General features: G+C 37.9%; 1 protein-coding gene across 1 annotated transcript in view; it reads left to right on the top strand.

Annotated features, from left to right (window-relative positions):
• scara5 (scavenger receptor class A, member 5 (putative)) overlaps positions 1 to 27,902 on the top strand; it is a 110,601-nt gene that overhangs the window by 18,244 nt on the left and 64,455 nt on the right. The window contains exon 3 of the mRNA XM_086264854.1: positions 159 to 287. Coding sequence (XP_086120980.1) covers positions 159 to 287 — 129 coding nt within the window. The remainder of the gene's footprint in view (positions 1 to 158; positions 288 to 27,902) is intronic.

Genomic DNA, 27,902 nt, shown 5'->3' with positions numbered 1-27,902 from the left:
AAATCAGATTTCCATTATGTTCACTGACTTTTACCTCTGTTCTTTCACAACGTAAGAGACATTTAGCCAAATTGTTGTTCTTACTAGGAACAACCCATGGTTAATGATTTCGTTCAGAATGCCATTTGCTGGTATTTATAGTAAATCCTTCTTTTCAGTTTCTACAAAGCGTCGCAGGAAGCAGGACCAGTGTTGCAGCCATCTGAACTCCCTCTCATCTATCAAGTACGCCATTGTTTTCCTCTACATCCTGGTTCTTCTCACCATATTTGGACTTTGCCTTGCAGGTAAGGTGTGTGTGTCAGTGGATGACTTTGACAACAATTTATGATGTTTAAGAAGCTCTTAGGAGCCTCAAAACAGACACTGAACAGTGATCTAAGAGAAATCTTTAAGTCAAAGGTTCAACTTTATCTCTTATGAAATCAGTTGAAAGCTATTAACTTCAGTTCAAGCCACTAACACTACATATTTTGATAATCTCCTTATAAAAGATATAATAAAAAGAATGACATAACGTGAGAAGAAGAGCATCATAAAAAGGTCACATTTTTCTGCCTCCGTCTCACCCTACCCTTTATATCCTGTTCTTTCACAGCAATCCTCTGAATGTCCTCTCTAACAACATCCAAACATCTTCTCTGGTGTATATAGTCTTCCTCTTCTCCTCAAACCTGGCAACCCCACATTCATTATTCTTTGCCCAATTTTTCCAATATCCCTCCTCTGCATGTGGTGACCTATTGTACAGATACTCAAGATATTGTGTTTATTTGGAAACTCTGTTCTATTGGAAAAACTGAGAGTTTTTCCTGTGGAAGTTGAGCAAATCTGCACTCCTATAACTCCTGCTGTGCTTTTGTTCTGATGTTTTGCTTGTGTGCATGCAACGAGGTGTTTATTTAAAGTGAAAACCGTTTAAATAACACAGAGAAGGCAGTTTTGTTTGTTCAGCTCGCATGAATAAGGTTTGTGACTGACTGGATATCAAATGATCTTTCAGCTGTTCTGGATCAGTTTTTCCAAATGCTTTTGCCAGCTGAATTCAACTACACTTTTGCACCAACCATTATGTTTCAAATGCAATACATCCTCATAAATGGCAAAACAGTTTGTTTGTTTGTTTGATTGCCTTCACATTTGCAAAGACAGGATCTCTGCTCTGTATAAAAACCTGCAAAAGTCAGTTTTGATACGTTTTTACATGTAAAAAAAAAAAACTTGCTTTCTTTAGTCACAGAGTAATTTGTTAATTTGGGTAAAAATAGGCCATCTTATAAGTTTGATGACTTAAGAAGACCAACCTTTACTATGTTTAGCTGTTCTTCTGTTTTCTTTGTTGTGGAGTGGAGTACACATCTGCTTCAGACCTTTCTGTAAAGTCAGATTTTCTTTGCATATGTTCATTATCATTATCATTGGCATCAAAGTCATAGTAATACTGGGCTTTTAATCATTTCTTGAACAGTTATTTTTCCAAAAGACATAGAATGATTGTACACTGTACATCTTTAAATATTAAAAAAAAAAAAAACACGGATTGGGTGCACAGGAATTTATTTTGGAAATCCGCAGAGGTTTAAAAGTAAACATACAGGGTCAAGCATATATTGCCTACTAACTTTTTGTTAAATTTGCCTTAGAGAACTGCTCGACCGGATGCTTTGCTAGTCATCAGTACACTTCTGGCATTATTTTTGGGGGATATTCTGACCTTGACAAAATTGTTAGTTAATTAAAATTAGTCTGTGTGCTAGCAGACCTGGCTTTTGCATAGTCTACAAAATCTTCAGCTGGGAGATCTAGGATTTGGGAAGCCCATTCCAGAAGCTTAATGGCTATTTATTAAAAGAAACAAAGGAAGGAAATTCAAGGATTATCACCACTTTGCCAGGGTCATAAAAAGACCCAATCGGTTACACTCAGATCAAAGGAAATTTCTTAGGATGCTCAGAAACAATGCAAGAACCATCAAGGCTAAACCTGCCATGAACTGTAAACTGCTGGAACACCAAACTAACTAGAATGAGTCTTTTATCACCGTAGCCGACCACGAAAGAAGCCCCTGCCGTAAAATCCACATCTTAAAGCTTGACTGAAACACAATTGGCTGCTCCAACAGGACAATGAACTGACAGGACACCTATTAACAATGGTTTTGGAAAAAAATAGCTTGTAAAAGTTGGGTCCATGCCAACAAAGATCAAGTATTCAGTCAGAATTATGCCAGAAGCTTGGTGATAGCTCACAAAAGCATTTGGTCAAGTTGTAACTGGTTAAATCACATTTAAATAAATATGAATATAGAAGTTTTTGTATTTAAAATGTTAGTACCAATGGCAAGGTTGCATTGGTGTTTACTTGGTGTGGCAGAGGTGGACATTTCAACAGATATGCTGTTTGCATTTAATTTGTTGCTTATAGATAATCATTTACCCATTAAATTTGATTAGTTTTCAAACACACTAAATTAGTATTACTTAGTGAGTCACTATTTTTATTGCTTTGTTTGCTTGTTTTGTTTTTTCATATTAGATGAGCAACTCCACAATCTTCCCTTTGTCACTGAAAAAGTTCTGCAGGTTGGTAACGGCTGCTGTAGATGAGACACATTTATCCTCAGTTTGTAGAAAATCTGACAGAGAGGAAGAGAAAAGTAGAGCGTAACAAAATGTGGCTGTAATGTCTTGGACACATGAAGGAAGTGATTTTATTGTCCGTCATTTACTCTCTGTCATGTAGATTTAAGGTTGAATTATAATGTAGGACACACACACACACACTTACACACTTACATCCTAGAAACCCATTTAGTTAGCTTTAAGTAACACTTCGGGATGCAGTCTGAAACTACTCCCTCTTAAACTGTCTGATCTCGTTAAGAACTGAGAACATGCATGCACAATATGAATGAGCAGTCATTTGAAGTACAGCCAATGTCCAACAAAGTCATGATGCTGATTTTATTGCCTCAGTTCATTTGACAAAATTTGATTTTTAATTTGTACAAATGTTTTTGTGCCAAATATAGTATCAGTTTCTATAACATTAATGCAACTTTTTCTGTCATCTTCTAATCAGAGTTGTGAAGTCATTTTTTTCAAATGCAATATAAAGTTGACCTTTAGCCCTCTCCGGCGTCTCTGCTCCTACTGCAGAACTCGACACATGTGCGACAGGTTTAAACCTAATTCCCACATGTGACAGCTCTTCTAAAGAGATAAAGCAAGACAGTGATTTCCTTTGACCTGTATGGTTCCCATATTGCCATTAATCCACAGCTGTGCGTTTGCACAGAACTCCACTATATATATATTCTGGGTGATGATAAACAGCACCACCTTTGAACTGGAGTTTCAGCTTTTTTTATTTATGACATTGTATCCTGTTCTTAGCTGGCAACTGATGTGGTCTTCTGTGGTAAAATGTAATCTTACAGCAAACAAAGAAAGTTTAATTTTACCTCAGATGTTGCTGGATCCCATTTTCTTGAAACTGTAGGTTATTGTGCTTTTCTTGGAAGATAAACTCATGCACAAGCTCAGTGCTGTTCTGTAGCACACCGATTATCAAATTTACTTAAAACGAAGAAGTTGAAACTAGAATCCCAAACGTTTCTCTGGCAAAAGGCTCTTTCATGTTTCTTCTGATGAACAGCCAGTGACCATCATTGGTACAACATGTAGCGACGAGGAGAGATTAGTCATTCCCTTACTCACCAAAACATCCTCCAAGCTTACAAAGCTAGAATTGTCTTAAAAGCATAACATGTTTTCATGATCGGCACAACATAAGCGAAACAGAACAGTGGAAATTTGGACGTGTGAATTATGGGGGAAATTAGCATGAGCTGTTGTGACTTCATATCAGGCAGTCCTGTAATAAATTCCAGTATCTTCTGAGCTGTAGTTCCACCTCCTCCTGGTTAATTTGCCGGTGGAAAAAAAAACAACCCACTGGCATTGTGCCACAGCGGTCACATGGCCAATTCATTTGTATGTGTCCGTGAATGAGACAGCCTTTAGAGGTGTGTCTAACTTTATGACTGTTACCTTCTGTGAACCCTGCTGTGGCCTCCTTATAAATGTCAGCTCAGCCATAACAGGAGAGGAAGATACAGACAAACAGAGACTGAAAGAAGTTGTGAGTGCAGAGGAATAAGGGGAGATAAAGTAGATAAAGAAGAAGAAGCAACAGATCAAAAAGTTTGCTGTCTGGCTCCAAGTCAGCAGGATCCTGGCGGAATCGACTGCTCACACTAATCCTAATTTCATTTCAAGGCACTGCTCTCTCTGAGCCACCCACTCATGCCGTAACCACACAACTGATGCCATTTAATGGATGTGGCTCTGTGTGTATTCCCAGGCACAGAGATGTAGTTAAGAGTTTGGAACTGCTTTGCTGTTGTCACTGAGGTATTTAGTTATTTAAAGCTTTTAGATGAAGTTGTTTTAGAAAAGCAATCAAACCAGGCTTTTCAGACGACCTCTCCTAAATTAAATGCCGCCATCCAAAAGCTAAGTGGCTCCAGCTAAGTGTACGGGAGGCCCCTTTGCAGCACACATACACCAAGTGCACGTACAGACACATTCAAAAATGCTGCCAGTTTTCTGTGCAGTCCACATTCTCTTGTTGCTTGAATTCTCACTTGACTTTGGCTTCTCTTTTTTTTCCAGCGCTTATGTTGCCTTCTTGGCCTTTTCCCTCTGAAACAAAAAGCCTCCACTGTCTCCTGTGCATTCAGACACATTTATATTTGATTTTCTTCCGGACTCATTATGCATTATGCCTTGTCATTGAAAACATCTGCATTATTGTCATAAGTATAATGTAGTGTCTTCTGTGTCAGCGCTTCTAATTCTAAATCTTACATTTGGACAAGTGAATGATGGAAGGGTCGTAAACAGAAACAGAGTCGAGTAAAAGCCAAATGAAAGAGGATAAAAGAGCCAGATGAATCCTGCTCCATTTATTATGTGGTGAAGAGCTGCCTCGTCAGTTTTTTACTCCTACAAGGTTCCATGCAGATAGCAGAGACCTCTGTCCCCGCAGCATGAGAGAGATGGGTCTGCCAAAATGTCCAGACTTTTAGCAGATCAGAGAAGTATGTTAGAGAAACCTTTGTCTCTGTGTAGTCACTTATTTTGACTGACATGCTTCAAGAGCAGGGTAGATTCTTGAAAGACATGCTTGCCTTTTGAGCTGAACTTGGCTAATGTGAATGTATGTCACTCTAAATGGTGCCAAGATGGGAATTGATTTTTAAGACTTTTGTTCCCAAAAGTCCAGAGAAGAGAGGGTTGTGGAGAAGTGGTTCTCAACTTGGGTGATGTGACCCTCGGCCAGATAAATTAGAGCGCTTTCCACATCATTAGCAGGATACTAAGGAGAAACTTTCTCTTTCATACATATTGCAACATTTAATTTATTTTGACTTATTTCCTGTCTTTCTTTTCAGGTTCTCGTCTGTAAAACAAAAAGTGTTAGAAAGTGTCGAGGTGAAAAGGTCCCACCTTAAATCCCACACATACAAGAAAGCTTAGTTAACATTTTAAGAATGGTTAGGAAACACAGTTATTCTTAAAAGACTTAGTCCTTGGTAGGAACTGAAGGACCCTAAAGCAAACAGTTCTGTGGTCATAGTATTTTAGAAATAGACCCATTAATGATCCTTACTTGACTTTGAGAAGCACTGATTGCATTTGTAAGTTTTCGAAAGATAAAAAGAATGAGAATGAACATAAAGCCATCTTGCATTCTTGCTAAATAGTGTTAAAAAAGTGGGGAAAAAATATTGATCTTTTCAGAAATCTTTTTGATTTTTACTGTTTTTAATTGTCTGACATGTAAGGCATAGGCAGCATATATCCTCAGAAGAAACCCTCTTTCCTCTGTGTGAAGGACTGGGATGTTTTTGGTTGCATTTTGGCCAGACAGTGCAGCAAATACCTTGCTCTACATCTGGAGTCAGTTCTTGGCTGACTTCAGATGCACCTAACAAACACATTTAATAGCTAGAGATTGGCCCATATATGGACTTGCAAACAGAACCTAAGTTGATAACTGTCAGGGTGTTTGAGACAAGAGTGTTATGCTTGTTATGCATAATCTCTGTTTATGAGCTTGATAGGTATCCGACCATCACTGCTTACTATCATACGCACGACCATGAAAAAACATTGCAGAACTGCTGTATGGCATATTTCTGGGTCATTTGATTAAGGTCAGTTTATAATTTTATTGCATGCACTAGTTCACTATTGCAATATATACAACAGTTCCTACAGCTGTAGCATTTAGCATGTACTATATGATGGAGAATTGGCATAGATCATGAAAACTGAGTCATATTTTCCAGTTGGTAAAAAACATGGAGCTCACAGGTTTCCCTCCAGTGGTCCTGTTTTCCTTTGCTAGTTAACTGCTGGAAAACATGATGTTATGTTTGTTGTTTTTTCTTTTAAGCCATGAAATCTTGCAACAAGAGTTTGAGTTTTTTCGCTGATACTGTTGGTACTACACAAGCATGTTCTTGGCAAGTGGAAATGGGCAATAGGCCTCATGTCCTGAAACAGCTGTGGTTTATTTTGGTTTTTCGCCTTTATATTAATTGGGTTTGGTCATGGTTATGTTATCATAATTTTGTGTTTTGCATCAGTTTTCCCTGATGCAGCTAAATTGTGCTTGGCCTTAAAGAAAGTAGATTATTGATGGAAAAATATCAACTGACAGCTATGACCTGCAAGCAGAGGTTTGCCTTGGAATGAACATTGGAAAACTGGACAGAATTTATCATGATCATAAATCAACAATGTTAAAATATTTTGTATTTTCATAAAGTTGCTTTTCACGACAGAGCGACTATCCTTTATAATCATAAATCATTTCATTTAAGTTTCATGTTAAAAGTAATGTTTTGTTTCTGTGTTATCCATGGCTGTGCAAGATCACAGATACAAACAGTGGAAATGAGCTTCCTTCAGAGAGTAGCGGGGCAGTCCCTTTAATGATAGGGTGAGGAGCTCAGTCATTTGAGAGGGACTTGGAGTAGAGCTGCCAATCATCTACATCAAAAGGAGCCAGTTGAGGTGGTTTGGGCATCTGGCTAGGATTCCACCTCAAGTCCTCCCAATGAACTAGTGGCGGTGGCCAGTGAGAGGGAGGTCTGGGCACCTCTGCTTAGACTGCTGCTCTCTGTAACCTAAACCCAGATAAATGGCAGAAAATAAATTGACTACTTTACTTGCCTACTTATTTTAGTGTGTAAGTAGCTGCCTGGGTTTGTGGAATACTCACAACCTCCAGTATGTTAATTCATGTTTACAGGCATTAATTTAAATTGTAAATTAAATTTTTATTGATTTTTCATATTCATGAAAACTTTTTTAATCCACCCAGTGTTTTATGTAATAAGTCACTTTAGTGTTCACAAAATTAATACTTTCTATGTTTGAAGTGCAAACACAGCTTTATGTTGAACTTAATTATTTTATCACCACACCTGAGACCACAGTTCAAGTTGCAGCAGTTAAGACTTCTTTTCAAACTCTGTTTTATTCGTTGGCCCATTAACCCATCCTGTCTGGGTAAAATATTTGCTACAGACAAGTCATATTGTCATGGACTTGCTGTGTGCTAGGCAGGATGTAGGACCCAAACGCAGGACTCATAACTAAAAGAACTAAAAGAGGCAGCTCTATTTTGTCTGTAAATAACACACTTCAAATACAAAAAACTAAACTAGACACGACGACAAGGACTAAAATACGCAGGCAGGATAACGAGAGGATGGGGAACAGGTGGAAACACAGCTGGAACTAATCAGAAATAATGAGACAAGGGGAAAGCAAAACTAGACCCACTGCACACAGGACAGGGACTATCAAAATAAAACAGGAAACACACGGCAGGAACAGAGGCACGGACTTGACACTGAAACGTCAGGAACAGAGGGAACACGGAGCACAGGGACAGGAGTCACAAAGTGCGACATGAGACACGAGTGACTGAGGAACAAGAAAATAAACATGAAGACAGAACTAAACCTACACTAAACATGAGGGGCACACGAACAAAACTCAAGGGTCATCGACCCAGGACCATGACACATATACATCCTGTTAAAATACTTTATTTACAAAGTAGTGCTAACACAAAAAAATACATGGCAATTTCTATCCATGAACCACAAACGTATACAAATGTGCCTTCTCATGACTCTATTTGATGTTACAAATATTTTAATAACATTCAAGCTCCTGTGATAGTTGCTGAAAGTACTAGAATGAGTTTAACTGTGATTAAGGATTTCTTGTGCGCTTTATCCAACTCACATTTTTCTGTGTTGAAGGTCCCTTTCTATTCTGTTTATAGCCGCATGTTTTTAAGTCCTCCATATGAAGATATTTTTGCCCAAATTTTTCTCCTGCACTAACATAAATTGTGATCTGTGGGACACAACTGAGGCACAGGATGCCAAAAACCTGACCGTTAAAAAAAGAGAAAAAAAAAACAGTGACCGGCTCTTTTTAGCCCAACCACAAGCTTTAGATTACTTTAGCTCTTCTGAGGATATTTAAAAGACACACTCGTAATCTTTATTATTCAAGATTTTTAAAAAAAACTGCCTTTAATCTAGACCATATGTGTCAGACTAAGTTGGTCAGTATAAAAACTCTCTGAGGGTAAATCTGACACCACAAACTGCCACTCCTAGCAACTTTAAAGACAAACTTTAAAGGTCTTAAATCCCTTTCTTGTGGAAACAATAAGCATTCTGGCTGTGGAAGATGAGGTGTTTCTGACCTCAGTCTGTTTATGTTTTACACGTGTAAGACATACTGTTCCCAAACACACATCGCATGCAGGAGAGTAAAACCTCCATCACATTGTAATAAACTTTATCATAGTCTTTATCATAGTCATAATATAAAACATGCATAGTCTTTCCAAATAATACCACAAACACATTGGGATATAGAGTACTATACACTTACAAAAATGTATGCAGTAACTAGTGTGTGTGTGGAAAAGTGTTTGCCCTCTTCCTGGTTTCCTAGGTTTTTGCATATTTGCCACAATTACATGTTTCAGATCATCAAACAAATGTTAATAACGGACAGAGATAACCTGAATAAATGCAAAATGCAGTTTTAGGAGGACGATTTCATTGTTTAGGGTGAATAGTTATCCAAACCTACCTGTTCCCGTGTGAAAAAGTAACTGCCCCTCTTGTTAAATCATGAATTAAATGTGATTAACCAGAGTTCAGTTTCACTAAACACACTCAGACCTGTTAAATCAAGAAACCACTTAAATAGAAGGAGATGAACCTCCCCAGGAGTGACCTCCAATTACTCCAGGAGCACACTGACGACTCATCTAGGAGGTTGCAAAAAACTCGAGAACAACATTAAAGAACATCAGGCTTCACAAGTCTCAGTTAAGGTCTGATTTCATGATTTAACAATAAGAAGGAGACTGAGCAAAATTGGCATCCATGGGAGAGTTCAAGGAGAAAACCACTGAAGAGCAAAAGGAACACAAAGGCTCAATTTACATTTACCAAAGAACATCGTTATGATCCCCAAGGGTTTTGGGAAAATACTCTGTGGATTGACGAGACAGAAGTTGAACTTTTTAGTAGGTTTTACATCTGGTGTAAAAGTAGTATTTCAGAAAAGGAACATCATACCAAGAGTATAATATGGTGATGGTAGTGTGATGTCTGGGGTTGTTTTGCTGCCTCAGGACGTGGAGGACTTGTTGTTGTAAATGGAACCATGAATTCTGCAGTCTACCAAAACATCCTGTAGGAGAATATCCGTCCATCTGTTGGTGACCTCAAGCTGAAGCACACTTGGGTTCTGCAGCAGGGCAATGATACAGAACACACCAGCAACTCCACCTCTAAATAACTTAAGAAAAACTGAAAAGTTGTGGCATGACCTTAAAAAAGCAGTTTGTGTCTGAAAATCCTTCGATGTATCCGAATTACAACAATTCTGCAAAGATGAATGGGCCAAATATCCTCAACAGCACTGTAAAAGACTCATTGCCAGTTACTGGAAACACTTGATTGCAGTTGATGCTGCTAAGGGTGACCCAACCAGTTATTAGGTTTAGGGGGCAATCACTTTTACATTTAAAAAATAAACACATTCATTTAGAAACTGCATTTTGTGTTTTCTTATGTTATCTTTGTATGATATTTAAATTTGTTTGATGATCTGAAACTTTAAGTGTGACAAACATACAAAAAAATAGGAAATCAGGGAGGGGGCAAACACTTTTTCACACCACCGTACGCATGTATCTGGGATTTACACACACTCTGGGTGCCCTTAAATTGACTCTAAGAACATAAAGCCTTGTTCTAATGAGTTGCTGTTCTCTGGCCATGGCCCTTTGTGAAGAAAAGAGTCTGGAAATGTTCCAGCATTCTCAGTAGGAGTCCATTATTGAAGGAGCACGCACACCCGCACTTGTTCAGACCAAAGAGGAAGAAAAGTCAGTCAAGACGAGGAGTCCAAAAAGTCAGCAGATGACCTTATTCAGAGAGTCAGACACAGGCCATTAACATGTCAGGGATAATTGGACCAGATGTCTTTCTATTCTGTGTCCTTTCTGAATACTGCAAAGAACTTTTTTTTTTTAGTTTATTTTGAGGCAAGTACATCCAAGAAATCCAGCAGTAATGATTACTTGCATAGTTGCATCGATATTAATTGGTGGGGTGTAAAATTACTAAACAAATTATATTTATTGCACTTTAGCTCATTTGTTTGCAAGTTTTGATTTCATTTTTATCATGAAACATGGCAAACATTACTGACAACAAAGATAAATCTGCCAGCTGCAAGTGAGTGTCTGTGATATGCTCTTCTGCTCAAAAATTAAGGAAACATCATCACAGTATAACAAAAGGTCAGTAAAATCTGTTCAGTTAGGAAACATAAACCACTGTGATTCGATTTTGCCTGCTTTGGTGCAAATGAAAATGGCAGCACTGGAAGTGTACTTTTATACTGAATAGTTTTTCAGGCGATGATCACATCGAGATTTTCTTTTTGCCTAGTTTGGCTTTTGGCTAGTATCCTTGTCATCCTTGTTATCGTTGTCAAATGGTACCTGCAGCCTATTCAGGTTGCACAGGTAGTCCAGATCCTGCTCTGAGTGTCTCACATGTACTCACAAATAATTGTGCTGCACCAGTGAGCTCTAACAGAATAGCAGTAAATGACTGGGATAAGAATATATTAGCATTTCTGTGGCATCTTAGACTTACTATATAGACACACTTGTTATATAATATTTATATTGTGTAAACTTACCTTCTCACAGCATCAGTCTTGTTTCATTTTTTGGTTATTGTGTGAAGCTGCAACTCTGTTCATGTTCATTTTAAACAGATCTTCTATGAAGTATAAGGTTTTCATGGTGGCCCTGGAAATGCAAATGCACTGCAACTTCAGAAAACAAGAGTAAATACAGAAGTAATTCAAAAGCACAGAAAACAAAGTAGAAGGTGAATAAAATACAAAGGAAATAGAAAGAAACTGCCACAATCACAAAACAAAAAGGGAAGTGTTTTGGGGAAGGATAATGTGATCAAAATGAGCTATATTTTTCTTAAATTATACATTTATTTTTAAATTCCTTTTATTTATTTAACATTTGATTTATTTTCTATGTTCTCTTGTATGTAAAATATGGGTTTGATATTTGCAAATCATTGTATTCGGTTTTCATTAACATTTCCATTAACTACACAGAAAATCTTTAAAAATCATCTTTTTTAATGATTAGTTGTTCAGGCCTTACTGTTTTTATCTTTTAGAAATGTCCAGATGTCATGTCCAGATGACAATCTCTCCTTGTAAACATGTAGAACTTTACATGTTTACAGTTCAGATAAACAAGGTCGAGAGATGCAATAAAATGAAACACCGCAGTGTGTAAGTGACTCCAACACAAATAAAAACACCATGCCTCACTCCTGCTTGTCTCCATAAACAGCTATAGGGATTTTATAAATCTGCTGCAGTGGGAGGGGGGGATAAAGCTTCAGGGATTTCAGAGTACAATAGCAGGCGTCCAAATTAGTCTTCTACGTGTCTTTTTTCTGTTTTACTGGCAGACTAATTAAGCAGCAACAGATTCCAAATAGTTTTATGCTCATAAACAAACACACTGCATGGGTTTGATCTGTCTTAATGCGTGCTGGAGCTGATGTCCAAAGAGGCACACTTTGTACAGTTATGAGAGCTGGCACCCAAAAACTGAGTAGTTATTAGTTTCCACTGTGTTTGGTTGGGCGATAGCTTGGAACTAAAGTTTTAAACAAAGGATGGAAAAGTGAGCAAAAGCATGTAGATAGCAATGTCTTTAAAGTTGCAATCCACAAAATTTGATGTTAGTTTGTTATAACCAGAGACTCTATGGAAAAGGTGGATTTAGCCACCATGATGTAAACCAATGGGGCTTCACTGGAGCTGGAACTGACTATATTATGATTAGGGGGTTAAGTGCTAAGTTACAAGCTAATGCAAGAGGGAAAAAATAACTATACACTTGTTCCAAGTTGTTTGCCCAACACCCTGGTCTTCTATCAGTCACATGTCAAAGAGCAGAGGTCTATCACAATGTGCGTGAACAACCAGAAAACCAAAAAAGAATAGTAACCTCTCAGTTTCAACTCAAACTTGAGTTATTGTTAACTGGATATACATCCTCCTAAAACGTAGGCCCTGTACAGATTTCAGTGAAGCAAAATTAATCCTGCTTCCTGAGGCAATAGTCAACTGGGGCCACAATATGGCAGTAAGCTATAAGCTTTATGACAATGCTGTGTGAGATCAAAAGAGAGAGATCACTTTCTTTGGCATGTTTTATGATTTCTTTTTTTAGATTTCACTAGGCAAGCACTGCCTGCCTTGCTTGCCCTGATTGGATGATATCTGTCTTACCTAGTTTGCATGCTGTTAGGACTTTTCTTCATTCATGTAACACCATGTTGATCAGAAAAATAACACTGATCTGTTGGCAAGAGTATGTTGATAAACTGCACTCAAACCACACTCAAACCTGTCTCTCTAACAAACAACTCTAATGTTGACCACAGAAATGCTTGAAATGTGTTGTTGTTTGGTTATCATACCTCCCACTTTGTGTTTCAGTGTGTCTTACGTTTCCTTTGTTCTAAACTGTTTACTGCCAAACATTTAGTATTTAGACATTAAATCTGTTTGTGCAGCTTTCTGGAAAAGAGCATTAAGCTTTTTTCACATTAGTATTTAGAATCAAAGCAATTGCCCATGAAATGAAGTATTTTTACTGCTTTGTTTGCATATATGCTTCAGTTACGTACATTTTTTGGCAGATGTAAACCAGAAGAACTGAGATGAGGAAACAGTTCTTGCAGCACAAACCACAGTCAACTTAGTGGTAAACTACTCAGAAAGGAAGAACACCAATAAAATATCAATAATCCCTGTCAGCTGTGCGACTAATGGGGAATATGATTAATCGCAAAGCAGATTTCAGAACTTGGTTTGTCATTTTTAAGAAATAGCACTTGAAATGTGTCAGACCTTCAAAGCATTGTGAAAATTTTTTGGGATACTAAACTGAGAAAAAGTTACTATAATTAATTAAGCCACCTAATATAGTTACAAATTCACAACAAATGCAGGGTGGGGCAGTAAACTCACAATGTCAGCATGGCATGTGGAGTTACTGGAAGATAACAGCACAATTTTAATAAACAATTTTTTGGATAAAAACGTGTATACAGTATGGTTTAGATGGCACCACGCTGATGAAGGCCTATCCACCAACAGCCCTGGATTTATCTGTACTGTTCATCATTGGACATTTTATGTAGACTCAAAAAAAGCGGTGTGGTTTTCAGCTTTCAATCCACTTTGTCAGGTAGGCCTGTTCAATTGCTCATCAATGTAACTATATAATTAGCCAATCATATGGCAGCAACCCAGTGCGATTAGGCTTGCAGAGTGGGGAAGACAGGTAATTTAAGTACATTTAAATACTGCGCCAGGCAGGCTGTTCTGAGTATTTCAGAATGCAATGATTTATTGGGATTTTCTGAAACAACTGTCTCTTAGGTTTACAGACAAGGATTGGAAAAAGGGAAGACATCCCATGATGCCTTGTTAATGGCAGAGGTCAGAAGAAAATCTCCAGACTTCTTTAAGCTGATAGGAAACCAATAGTAGCTCAAATAACCACTTTTAACCAATGTACACAGAAGAGCATTTCTGAGCATACAAAATGTTGAACTTTAAAGCAGTCTGGTTACAGCAGAAGAAGGCCACAGTGTTGCATTGTATTATTAATCAAAAGGTTTTTAAGATTTCTTTCTTTTTAAAAAAAAATAATAACTCATTTAATCCATTCAGGAGGCAAAAACAGGTACTTCCTTTGTACGCGCACTCACAGACACACATCCATTAAGTCATTTGGCCTTTCACAGCAAGAGCTTCACTTTGATGTTTGCCACATCAGACAGGGCCCACGCTTAGAAATCAAACAAACTCCACCGCTGTCACTTCATTTGGACATTCCTGCAGCTGAGTTACAGCTGGCTGATTTCCACACAAAATCTCCCCCAGAGAGACACTTCAACACAACTGCAGAGACCAGAGACATTGTTGGTGCATATCAAAATAAATAACAAAAATCCCACAAAATTAGACATTCATTGGTCGCATCTCCCACTTTTAAGCTCTTGTTTAAAGATTTGTCTGATTTAATAAACAAAGTTAAAAGGCATGTTTTAAGCATATATATTTTTATTCCATCTATTGTAAACCTGTGATTTTACAATATGGTTTACTTATCAGCAGTATGGCAGAACTGGGTCCTACCTATAAAAGCTGCAGGCATGAAAGGATCTATGGATCTAATATCATGTCTTTGCACCTAATTATATAATTTCAACCATAATATATATATTTGTAACTTTATCCATTTCAAAATTAAACGTGACACATGTTAATTGAAAATTAGATGACAAGAATTCACTGACAGCCTGTATGACATAAGTGGTTTTCTAAAATAAGCAAAACAGTTCCCATAGAACTTGCCTTCTTTGTCTGCCGTGTTTAATTCCTCTGCTGTTTCTGTCGAAGGAGATTACTTTGTTGATAGTTATTTTCTTTTTCATCAGTTTATGTTACCAGTAAACCAAACTTTTAAAGCTTTATTTCCATTTGCTCTCATAGACCAGTGTCCCTTGCAGCAGGTTTTCCACCAAACCGATCTTAGCAATTACACAGTGTTGAAATAATCAATAAATAAATGAGAGCAAAAGCTGTTTGTGTACCTTTAAAAGAAAAAGAACCACAATAACAAAAACTTGCAGTTATGTTAACGCTGTGGTCTGTTTTGTTTTTGTATTTTGACCAATGGTCAGAAAATCAGTTGCTCTTTGTTTTCTCCTTTAAGGAGCTTTTGAGCTAAAGAATTGTCTGCTGCTGAAAACAAGGTTAGTAATATACCATAAAGTGCGTTTGTGCATTTCTGGTCCTAAAACCAAAACAATGACCAAAGAGATGTTAAGTATGGCCTCATTTCTGCAGTTAATATATAAATAAATAAATAAATAAATAAATAAATATATATATATTCATTTGATTTACGATAACATGGCTTTAAACTCTGTTTAAAGTCGGATATGCTGTATGCTGAAAAAGAACGACATAGTGCCCAGTAAACAATCAAAGGCCATTTCTTCCCTGCAGCTGAACTCTTTGGACCTGTTAGTGTTGTGTCTGGTGTGGGATGTGGTTTGTGTACTGTGTTGTCCAGTATGCGGTGGAATTATTTATTCGTGGCGACCGACCGTGGCTGACTGAAAATCTGATTCAGATTCAACCCCGTGATAAAGGTTTGAGCAAGAAACATAAACACAGTGAAACATGATGAATTTACTGTGACGTTCCCACATATTTTATATTTTAATGTGTCATTCCAACGTTTCAGTGTAATGTTTGGCTCTGTTGTATTTCTCCTCATTGGAACTCAAGCTGCTTTTACCTACATTTTTATTCAAATTAAAATGTTTTAATGCTTTTCTTTTACTTTTTGTTTGTTTCATCTGCACCATTTCCAGCAGCAGTAATTTTCTGTTTATTGTAGCTGATGTATTGATGAACATTTGAGGCTGAACTCATTTTAACTTCTTTAATAATTATTTACATAGTAAGAAATTGCCATTACAAGTACCCGGAGCCTAAAGAAACACCTTCAGTGTTTTGTTAAATCACCAGTCCAAACCTCAAAATTATGAACCATAAATTAAAACTTCATTTAAAAAAAATAAAGGCAGCAAATCTTCACATTGAGAAACATGAATAATGAAATCTGGGACATTTTACTGTATAATAAATTCTGTGAATAAATAAATCAATGTAGCAATGTTTCACTTCTATAGACATTTGGTTTATTTGTAAACTGATGTATTTTGTATGCTGTGACAGATGAAGCCTAATATCTCCTTCTGGGAATGATGGAAGGAAGAAAGGACAAAAAGCATTGTTCATGTGTTTTTGTCCCGTCTTCCACCCCTAACCGGTCACGACAGATCGCTGCCCCTCCCACAGCCTGGTTCTGGCTGAGTCTCTCCTTCCGAGTGTTGCCAAATGCTTACTCAAAGGGGTCAGTTGATAGTTGGGGTTTTGTCTGTATTATTTTAGGGTATTGTCCTGAATTCAAAAATGTGGCACAAAAACAAACCAATGGAGGCCCAGTAGAGTGCAATCAGATGAAGAGTTTATTAAGAACACACGCGTGGGAAGAAGCACACAGCATCACATCAGCGGACTTCTTTGCCCAAAATACACAGACAATGGCTTTTTATAATGTCAGGGTTAACACCCCTTCACGCGTTATAAGAACATTATTTGCATCTTGAGAACATTATTTGCGTCGTTTACAGACAATGATCAATTTTTAGAGCTAAAGGCAGACACAGAAGTTCCTCTTTCTAGCATCTTTTCCAAATATGGCGATGACTTCCGGCCCTGAAGGCCCCCGTGGACTTGTCCTCCTCTCTGACACATCTTCTGTCACCTGTTACTAAGCAAACTCAAATGCAACAGGTTGCTGAATACATTCAGGCCTTTGCTCAGGCCTGTTTCTAGATTGTATGTATTATATGTGTTTTGTAGGCGTGTATGCAGTTTTAACCTTCTGTAGCTCCAAGTCACTTACACAATAGATCGTCCGGACATCGCGCCGAATGATATGACCTTTCCTTAATTGACTGAACTTCAACTCTTTAATAAGCACAAAATGCAATGTCTGTGTACAATTATTATGGCTGCACCTGTAATAAAAGGCTAATGTGAGGCCGGCAGGTTTTAATGAACATCTTAATGCAGTATCAGTGCTATAGATTATATCATTAATGATGCAGGATATAGTGTAGCAATAAAATAATTTACTTAATCCCACAGTATTTACCTTACAATATAAATCTCCTTGAGGTGGCCACTGTAGTAATATAAATGATTGAATTCTCAACTGTGATGCTAAGGTAAAAAATTTATATGAAGTAATCTACTAGATGTATATGTAGGTTTGAGTTTCTTTACAGATTCTGTTCATCATTTTTATGGACAGAACTTTTACGAACAGCTAAGAGGCAGAGGGGGGGGTTCTGTTGGCGACTTCCAGCTTGGCCTTGAGCAGTTTGCAGGAGAGTGACGTACCTAAGAAATCAATTAGCACTTACAAATCTGTGGCTTTGGTTCTCATATAGTTAAGGGTGGAGTCCTTACTCCACCCTTAACTATATGAAGTTCAAGTATCTCAGGTCATGAGTGAAGCAGGAGACTGGCAGATGAATACAGTTTTGCAGATTTTGTGGTCTTTTGTGGTGAAGAGAGCTGAGCGTGAAATTGACTTTATTTTTTGATCAATCTATGCTACCTTGATCTATGGCAATTATCTGTGAATAGTGACTATAAGAATGAAACTTAAGCAACAAAAAAGCTTCCTCCAAAGGGTGACTTTGACCACCTTCAAAGACAGGTTGAGGATCTCAGGCATTTGAGAGAGTCTGACTAAAACCTCTACTTTTTAAAATAAAAAAGAGCCAACTGAGCTTTTTTTGGGAAATTAACATGATGCCTCCTGGATGTCTGCTCGGTGAGATCTTTTGGGTATATAAGAAACTTCCAGGCAGACCTAAAACACACTGGGGAGATTATGTCTCTTAATCAGAGAGATGGCTGGGTAGAAAGAAGGCTTGAGATTTGCTACGTCCATGAACCAAACTCATGTATACTGTTAAAAAGGAATGGGTGGAGTTTCCTTCTGTCACTACTGCAGCACCAAACTACACACAGATATAGTTAGACCTACACTATTTGGACAAAAGTATTGACCACACCTTTTTGAAGCCGGGTGTTTTAAGTTTCATAGTAACAGAGTGTTTAAAATCTAGCCATGCAGTCTGCCTTTAAAAACATTTTTAAAAGAGTGGGTGGTTCTAAAGACCTCACTGAGTTTGAGCACAGTAAACGAGTCAGTTTGTGAAAAAGAAATGCCTGGAAAGAATTTCTTGAAGGGGTTTCTGGTTTAGCTGGGCTGTGAATTTAACAATCACGTTTTTGGTCATACATCAAGAATTTATACAAAACTATGTCACAAATTCAGGATAGTAATAACATTTCATATCCAAAGAGTCAAAGATCAACTGTTTTTACTCAAATTTGCCAGTAGATGTTATATGTAGTGATAGTAATTTTAGTTTCCTTGTTTCTTTCTGTTTATTTTATTCTGATTCTCTGCAATTGTTTAAAAAAAAAAAGAGCTGTCTATTTTAATCTTTATCACACTCCAGTTTCATCAAAGCAGTAACTAAGCTTTACTCCGGATATTAATCCAACCTTTTGTTTTTCTTCCTCTTCAAATAAAGTAATGTCTGTCTTTTTGATGTGAGCTTAAAGAAGGCAGGTTGTTCACTTTCGGATTTTAAGATCCTGTAATTTCATTCTCATTCACTGCTGGAAGGCTTTCAGGTCTGCAGGTCAGTAAAAGACTCTTTCTTCTTTATTTCCTTCCCTCTTTCCTGCGTTGGCATCCCTTCAAAGTCAAGAAGGATGTTGGTCAGTTCTTGTCTGACTACTGGCCGGTCTTTTTTAGTTTTTAACACATGTGAAAAACAGTGTTATACAATAACGTCTGACTTTGTGTTTTAGACACACTGAAAATCGCCTATTTTTAGGTGAGAAACAGCTGTTTTAATGGTTCTCCAGTTTGCTATTTTTCATCTGTCTCACAGGTCAGATCACTTTCATTGCTGGTTGGTCAATTATGAAATCTGCACCAAATTCAATTTCTGTTTTAGAGCTACATTATATGGTCTGTGAATGTTGAATTAGTTTAAGTTGTCTACTGAAAAATTGTGTCAATATTTGATTAATCTTTTTTAAAGAAAATTTGCATCTCTGCCAGCTTAAATGTCTCAATAGCTAAACTGTTTTCTCAGTTCTGTTTTGATTTTTTGAATGAATAAACCAGTTCCAGCCTCAACCTGCTGGAACTGGTTGTTCTGGCCCTTCAGTGTTGCTGTATTTGGGTTGGATAACTGGTGAGCCCTGATATGATTCAAACACAGTGCTCTGGTTAATGTCAAGACAACACCACCTCCACATCGGTGACTGATCAGATGTCTGTATGGAGATGGAAAGGTCACCATCACAGAAGGAGCAGACAAGTGGAGGCTCAGAAGTTTTTGTCACAACTCTATCTGCCATGTCTGACTCCTTCATGGAGGTCCACTGATGAAAACCTTGTGAGCTTCAAACTTTTGCTTTGAGGGGTTATACCATAAATTGCAGTGTAGGAGTTTATTTATAGTGAAGCATAGGTCTGCATAATGAATAGGTGGACGGGTATCATCATAGAGATTATATTTACATTCCTACTTTTATTCTGTGGGCAACAAAAATCACACTTGTGATGAGAAGTTTGAACAGAAAACTCAGAACCTGCGTATTCAATGCCACACACATGATCCCAGACTGACCAATGTAGTGTATACAGAGACCACACTAACTAGGAACAGTAGAAGTTGGTGTGGTCTTTGTATACTTAGCTTCATATGCACTGCAACTACAACCATCTTTGTATATCAAACAGCCTCCAGAAAGCAACTCAAACTGATTCTGGGGCTATAAAATAATTGACATGACATATTGCAGCTGCAAAGAAAGATAAACAGTACAGAAAGAACAATGAACTCTGCTATAAGAAAAAAATTATTGCTTGTCTGACAACTTCATTTACCTTGTTTACTCGTGTGTGTGTGCGTGTGTGTGTTTGCATGTCTGTGTGCTGGCATTCATTACCAAACTGCATCAGTATGTTTATTTTTATGGATGATTGTTGCTGGATTTTCCATGCCAGAAAGAAGCTGGAATATAGGATCAAAGGCAAAATAGTACACAATGTATACGCACTGGCTACTTCATTAGATATACCTGTTCAACTGCTCATTGATGTAAATATATAAATCAGCCTATCAGATGGCAGCAAGTAAATACATTTAGGCATGTATGGTCAAGAATACCTGCCGAAGTTCAAACGGGACCATCAGAATGTGGAAGAAGTGAGAGAAAGTAATAGTTTTACTAGAATATATATTATTTTGCTCAAAAAGTTAAGAACAAATATACAGATATAATATTTTGGAAAATTGTAATTTTTTTGGAAGCAAAAAAATTGTAAATAACATTTGTAGACAAACCTTTTAGACAATAAAGGCACAGTATTTTGAGACTAATGTGGTAAAAACCGTGCGCTGTGTACAACTGAAACAAAAAAAGCACTATTGAAACTCAGTTGTTTGACTATTTGGAAATAGGAATCATTGCTAATGTTGTTCTCCAAAGCACCCTGAAATATATCACCATGTTCTACAAATTTGTACAAAAAAATGGATAATTGAAGTCATTCACTGAATCTGTTTGTAATGGTCCTTAAAAGAAGCTGCTTTCATTTCTTTGACACACACACACACACACACACACACACACACACACACACACACACACAGTGAGTGAGAGAGACTTCCTGTGTATTAAGCAACTTTATTAAAAAGCCTGTGAGAGAGCTAAACAGGGAGATTAGTAACCATGGGTGCAGGCCAGAAGACAGAGCACTGCAGGACATTTGACTTGTACACAACAGAGCAATGGATGATGAAAGACCTGCAGCTCAGAGGGGCTGTTTAATGAGAAACTGTTTGCCTTTCACATTAATGTGCAGGAACGGACATAAAATTAAACATGCAGACCTCCTGCAAGTTCATACCGATGTTGCGTAAAACTAATTCAATTACACTAAATTCAATTTAACTATCAGGAAATTAGATTTTAACTGAAGTGAATAACAAAATATATGATAATCAAAGAAAGGCGCTTATGAAACATGATGTGAACAAAATTATAACTTTCAAATTATAAACACCAAGTATTGTGACATGACAGAAAAACTTGTTTGACACAAACGTGAAATGGGGACTGTTAGCCTTCAGAGTAAAAGTTACAAAAGGATGGCTTGCTGTGATAACACAAAACTTTTACTTCGGAGGTGAACAGTCTCCGTTTCCAGTTTGGGTTGTACTTTTTCTAGTTTCACTAGCTGGTGAACACTATAAACAACTTCTTTCGCCATGTAGCAACTGCCAACAATCACTCACCAGTCACATTTTTCTCTAGTGACTGAAAGTTGTTGATGGGCCGCTGATTTGTCTCTAATCCTATGTGATGAGGCCTAAAATAGACCACCAAATTAGGAGGGCATGTAGTTACGTTAAGATAGTGATGCACGCCAACTTTAGTTGCCTGCTGGAAGTAGCTTGGAGGCTTCACTTCATTCACTGGCTCTGTTGTCAGTGGCACACACCCATATGAAAGAAAAACACACCAAAAAAGCAGAAATTAACAGTTCAAATGCTTTATTAGATCCAAAGTAACTTTTGGTTCTTTTGTAGCAACACATTCTGTGGATGTAGTTTGACACCAGACATACTGAAGCATGTTTCACAAGATACAACTTCTGTAATTTTAGCACATTCCACACAGAAAACCATCAACTGTAACTTCAAAGATGGCTTTGCAGGTCTGTCTCAACATCCCAGAATATCTTCACTATCCAAATAATGCCTTCCCAGTTTGAAACCTCACTGTTCAGTTTAGATTTCAAAGCGGAATTGGAAATGATCAGAGATCAAAATACCTTTCGAGGCCACAGGATAGACCTATAAGCAATCAGAGCATTGAAACACTGATGAGGACTGAGAGATGGAAACTGTAAATGGAATACAGAGATGTCAGCCATCAAATCAAATACAAACCATATCAGATAAACAGTTGTGATTGGCTCGGCAAAAACGAGGCCAGGTCGAACTATGTTTCAACAGGAGAAGAGCCAGATGGATTCTGCCAGAGCAAAGGAAACATGAGCTCTCAGATTTGCCTGATTCTCAGGCTACCAAGGTCGAAAACTCAGATCGATCACTTCACAGGACATTGCACTGACTTAAATTCATTTCCTGCAGACTTATCTTGACCGTAATCACCACTGGCCAAAACCTAACTATTACGTTGATGTTGGATTTTGTATCCAAAAGGAGGGTGAGTAACCATATATATGTTATAAAAGTATGCACACACACACAAGAGATAAATGAAGGCAACATGTTGGCTTTGGCTTTGCTCACACAGGAGTGCAACTCTGATAGACCTCACTCTGTCTCCCCTCGCTGTCAAACAATGTCAAACGATTTTCTTTGTTCGTGTGTGTGTGTGTGTGTGTGTGTGTGTGTGTGTGTGTGTGTGTGTGTGTGTGTGTGCGCGTGTGTACATAGGGAAATACTTTAGGTTTTTCACGTACATGTACAAACATTTAGAACTTACCACTAGGTCTCCAAGGTATCTACGTGTAATATGACACATAAGTTACAGGCAATAACAAAGTTGCCAGATATTCCCAAAATCAACACAGCCTCTTATTTCTAAAAGTACAATACTTTTTTTTTTAGGACAAACACAACATCTTACACCCATCATCGTCCATACCATCACTGTAAGTGGTACGCAGCAAATGTTGTGATGCAGTATTGTCTTCGCCTTTAAGTTCCTAGTCCTCTCTGATCACCCTGCTTTTGTATTTATAGATATAACTAACACGAAAGTGCTACTGTAGACTTTCATGAATCATAACTGCATTGCACACAATCTTTCCACTTCAAGTGATTTTTTTATTTTTTTTATTTTCACTTCCATTTTTGACCAATTTGTTAAAATCCGAACGCCCCTAAATCTGTTTGGTTTTGATATTTTAGAGCCCATAAACGCTCAGTATAGTCTTATATCTTATCTTATGCCTATTTTCAAATCATCTGTTGCACCTATAAGCACATTAAATGGGATGTCATAGTGCACCTGTACATCACTGGATCAGGGCTAATAACATTTTTAGGGATTTTGAAACCTAGTTTATGGTTACCACATTGATTGTGTTGTGCACCAATGTTACCAAAATCCTGTCATCACTTATACTGGTGCTTGAGGTGTCCCAAACTCAAAGCCTCTGGTATAGTAAATTTATGTACAAGGCCTCCTTTAGCTATGGACCTGGATGCACCAGGTCATGGCATTAATAAGGCAGTTCTATAATTCCCAGTTTGTGACATTTTAATCCAGACCATGATCTTTTCCTAAAGTAAAAAGCCAGGAGGGGAATGTGTACACTGAACTAAATTCACATATGTATAACCCGTGACCCGTTTAAAACCAGTTCACCTGCACAGCCGTACTCTACTGGTAACAGTTACATCTGTAACCTCACGCTGGTTGTTTCTTTTTAACGAACCATCTAAACAGTTTTTGCTCAGAACAGGGTGGTTTGCTTGGTAAATGTTCTTCCCGACCTCGCTGAATGCAGATGATACCTCAGATCATCTGCACATTCGTATATACTGACAAAGTGGGACTCTTCCGCATTACACAGAGAAGCCCAGCTGTTGAGCTGGCCTGTGCTCCCAGCATTTGATACATGAATGGATCAAGTGTCTGCCTCCTCTGTGTCTCGACAGAAGAACTCAAAGACCATGAAGCTGTGAATATGGGGCTAATCTGTTTTGAATATTTCTGCCATGCCACTGTGTGTGTGTATGTGTGCTTGTGTTCTTGTGTGAAATACACAGCAAAGAATAGAAGGAGGTTGGAAAAGAGACAAGATGACTTTCCCATCCTACAGAGCTGAGCTTTAAGAGCTTTGAAATGGATTTGTCAGGCGTATGTCTCAACTTTCAAGCCATTTCTCATCAGCTTTGCCTGAATTCACAAATGCACACCTTAAAAACTGAGAGGACCTTAATGATTGGGGTTAATGACTGAAAGAGATGTACAAATACAAAAGTCTTGAAACATCCTTCATTTCTTTCTATTTTACTTCCAAGGAGCCAGACTTTATTGTAATTTTTCAAGCGGTATTGAGCAATAGTTCTCCAGGTTTTCTTAATGTCTTTCTTTTTTTCTTGTTTTTTTGGACATTTACGGCTTAATTTTGTGAGAATTTGTTTTAAGCAGAAGAACTTTGGCACTTTGTTTCTAGCACCCTGTAACAAAAACCCCTCATTTGTATCTATGAAAAATATCAATGATAACATAGTTTGACAGATAGAAACTTTTAGACCAACAAGTTAATTCCTAAAGAGCTATTAGCTGAGAACTTGGTATATCTCAGCATGGTGTGCAGTGTGTTCCAACAAAATTGAGAAAACTGGACAAGTGGAGGATAAAAAGGAAATATCAATCCTAGAAAACTGAGCAATATTTAAAAGTCACATGCTTAATAAGGGTAGACAGAAAACACCTGACAAAGGACCTGAGACATGCATCAGGACCTTTAGTTAATCCATTTACTGCTCACTGAAGCCTCATCAGCGATGGTCTCAGTGGAAGGATGGCTCTCTAAAAGCCATTCTTCATGAAGGGAAATGGGGAGAAAGCGCTGAGGTATACTAAATTACAAACTGGACTGAAAATCCATGACAACAGGTCTGAGGGACCAGTGAATCCAAATATCCGCAGCCATGTGTAATATCACTGTGAAAACTCTGTTTGGGTCTGCATCTCAACCAGTGGTGTTGATGAAATCTTCATGCCATATTTTTCATAGCTCATTAATGGAAGGATCCATTCCCTCAACACAGGGCCACAGGTCAGACAGATACCCATCCAACTGCCATAAAACACTGTGGCATTATCTGGACAGGTCACAAGTCTTGTATAGGGTCAGCACACAGAGACAGACACCCATTTGTGCTCATATCACAGACCACAGACCAAACCACCAGTTAACCTAACATGCATGCCTTTGGATCGTATGAGCACTGTAGAGAGAACCCACATACACACAGTGAGAACATGCAAGCTCAAACCCTGGACCTTCTTTGTGTGACATCATAATGCCTGAAACCATAAGACAACATCCAAGGTCCTGCAAAACATGTGTTGGCAGATCATGTTTAATTGCAATAATAATATTTATTTATAGAACACTTTCAAAACTCGGCATGTACACAAGCAGCATAGAATGAAGTAAACAGTGACTGACAGACTGTAGCGCCTCATTCTCTGAAAGCTGCCCAGTGGAGCAGAAACATTTGGTCTCAACATGCAACTGTTGCTATGTCAGAAGAAATATTTATGCACCCCACATTTAGTTAGCTGACAGCTAATGAAAACTATGTACAAGCTACCAAGGCCCTTGTCAATATGTTAAGTTTATGCCACATCCTTCTATAGGCTTCATACTGTTGAAATGATTTTGCATAATTTATAGAAACACAGCAGCCTGAAACTGGCATATATATATTTGTTTCATCAGTGTCAACGTACTTGTTGCAGATGTAGTTATGAGTTTCGCCCTTCTTCTTTCATCCTCACATCTTTTTTTTCTTTTGACTATATTCAAGTTTCTGTCTGTCCATTTAAATGCTCAGTTTTTCAGTTAGAAGTATGTAAAAAAAACTCCAGTTATCCTGTTGTGGTTAATCCCACTTTACTACAGCTTTTAAGCAATTTTAAGTTGTTTTACCAGTAGATGGAATTGGCAAGGAGACACCTTCATGCAAACCAAAGTCAGTGGAGAACCATAAATTGTTTCCTCCTTCCTTTTCCCTCTGGTCCTTTAAGCAAATATGACAAATAAAGCCAAACACAGTTTAAAGTAACATAACAAGAAATAAAAGTAAGTCAAAAATCCAGTAAAGTGATGCAAGGTTCTCAGATAGCTTGTAAAGAAAAGGTTTAAAAACACCAGCGACTCTGTTGACCTGACCTATTAACACGGGTTATTTCCCAGCTTCCCAGCTGTGACCGGAGAAGCTGTGTTACCTCAAGCTTTTAGCTTCACCTCAAGAGTAGATAACATATAAATATCAGGCTTTGTACAGACTTGTATAAGATTAAGATGTGTATATAACGTTAAGAGAGAAACTCTTCACAGTCTGAAACTGCTTTTTAGTTTAGGCAGGGGAAGAAGAGTGAAGATGACCGATGTCTAAAATAGTCTTTGAAAGATAATAACGATTACATTTTCAAAATAGTTTTAAGACGATACAAACAGTAACTTTGTGGTGTATACACCAACATTTTTTTTCTTCTAACATTCTCAGTGTTTTCAAATGGGGAACCATAACTGGCTGACTTCTACATCTGTCATCATTCAAGCGTTTTTCTGATCATGAGAACCAAACTGTGTAACTTGAGCTTTGCATTTCTACTCATGGTACCTGTCCCAAACAATAAGCACAACTGCAAACAAGATTAGCCTGTGCGATTATCCTTCTCCTTCTTCCTTTGCTCTATTTTTCATCACTTTTTTTCTTACCTCCTCTTCTTTTTCTTATCCTACAGCTTCTTGTTCATGTTTTCCCTTCTTTGTTTTCATGTAGAAGTACTCCTGATACGCTCCATAGTGTCAGGTTCTGCTGCTGCTGACAGACCATCATTTAGCAATTAAGCACCCTGTGTAGTGGACAGATTGCAGCTTATTTAGTTTTTCAGGTCATTAGGAATAAACCTAACACACATAATGAGATGAAATTCAGATGGTTTGTTTGCAGTGCTGCGGCTTTGCAGCACTTTTCTTTCCCTGAAGTCATGCTGCTGATTCCTGGCCACAATGCAGGAACATGAAGCCACACATGCAGAAACACACTGCTGTCTTAAATTCGTGGTAACGGGAATATTCAGAGTGTGTGATATCGAGCTGTTTGGGGCATTAGCGTGTCGAGGAACATGTGTGAAGGGAATAATCTGCTTCCTCCCATTTCCTCAGTTCGTCCATTTTCTCCTTTTGAAGGTTTTTCACACACTGGTCCTGCAGAGAAGAGGTTGCCATCGTGGCACAGCGCTGAGGATCTGGTTTCAAAATATCTGCCAGGCTATCGAGCTGTTACTATGCAGCATGCTTTCAAAATAACATAAAACCATGGTGGTTTTTCTCATTAGATACGGTACAGAAGAGAGCGAGGCTTGAGAAGTGACCTTTATGCAACAAGAAAATGCAAGACGAGAAATTTTCCTCTGCGCTTTAACCATCATCAAATGCGATGTTACAGCTAAACAGCCACTGCTTAGATTTAACCATGTCTCCAGAATTGAAATTCATTAATAGAAAGGATTCACTTTGGTTTTATATTTAATGTAGAATGACAAAAAAAAAGTCCTCTCGTCCTCAATTTTGTACTATATAACCCTTGTAGGTGTTGATGTCAGAACACTAGGTAGACAGTTAAGAAGGAGGGAAGTATGTTTGAAATGGAATTTTTATCATAGGAAGTCAATGCATCA

Source organism: Aulonocara sp. 'chitande type north' Nkhata Bay, linkage group LG15 (genome assembly GCF_057382095.1).
Source record: "Aulonocara sp. 'chitande type north' Nkhata Bay isolate Kocher_YH1m ecotype deep benthic linkage group LG15, A_spYH_male_GT1.1, whole genome shotgun sequence".
Lineage (NCBI taxonomy): Eukaryota > Metazoa > Chordata > Actinopteri > Cichliformes > Cichlidae > Aulonocara > Aulonocara sp. 'chitande type north' Nkhata Bay.
This window is presented reverse-complemented; position numbering and strand designations above follow the sequence as displayed.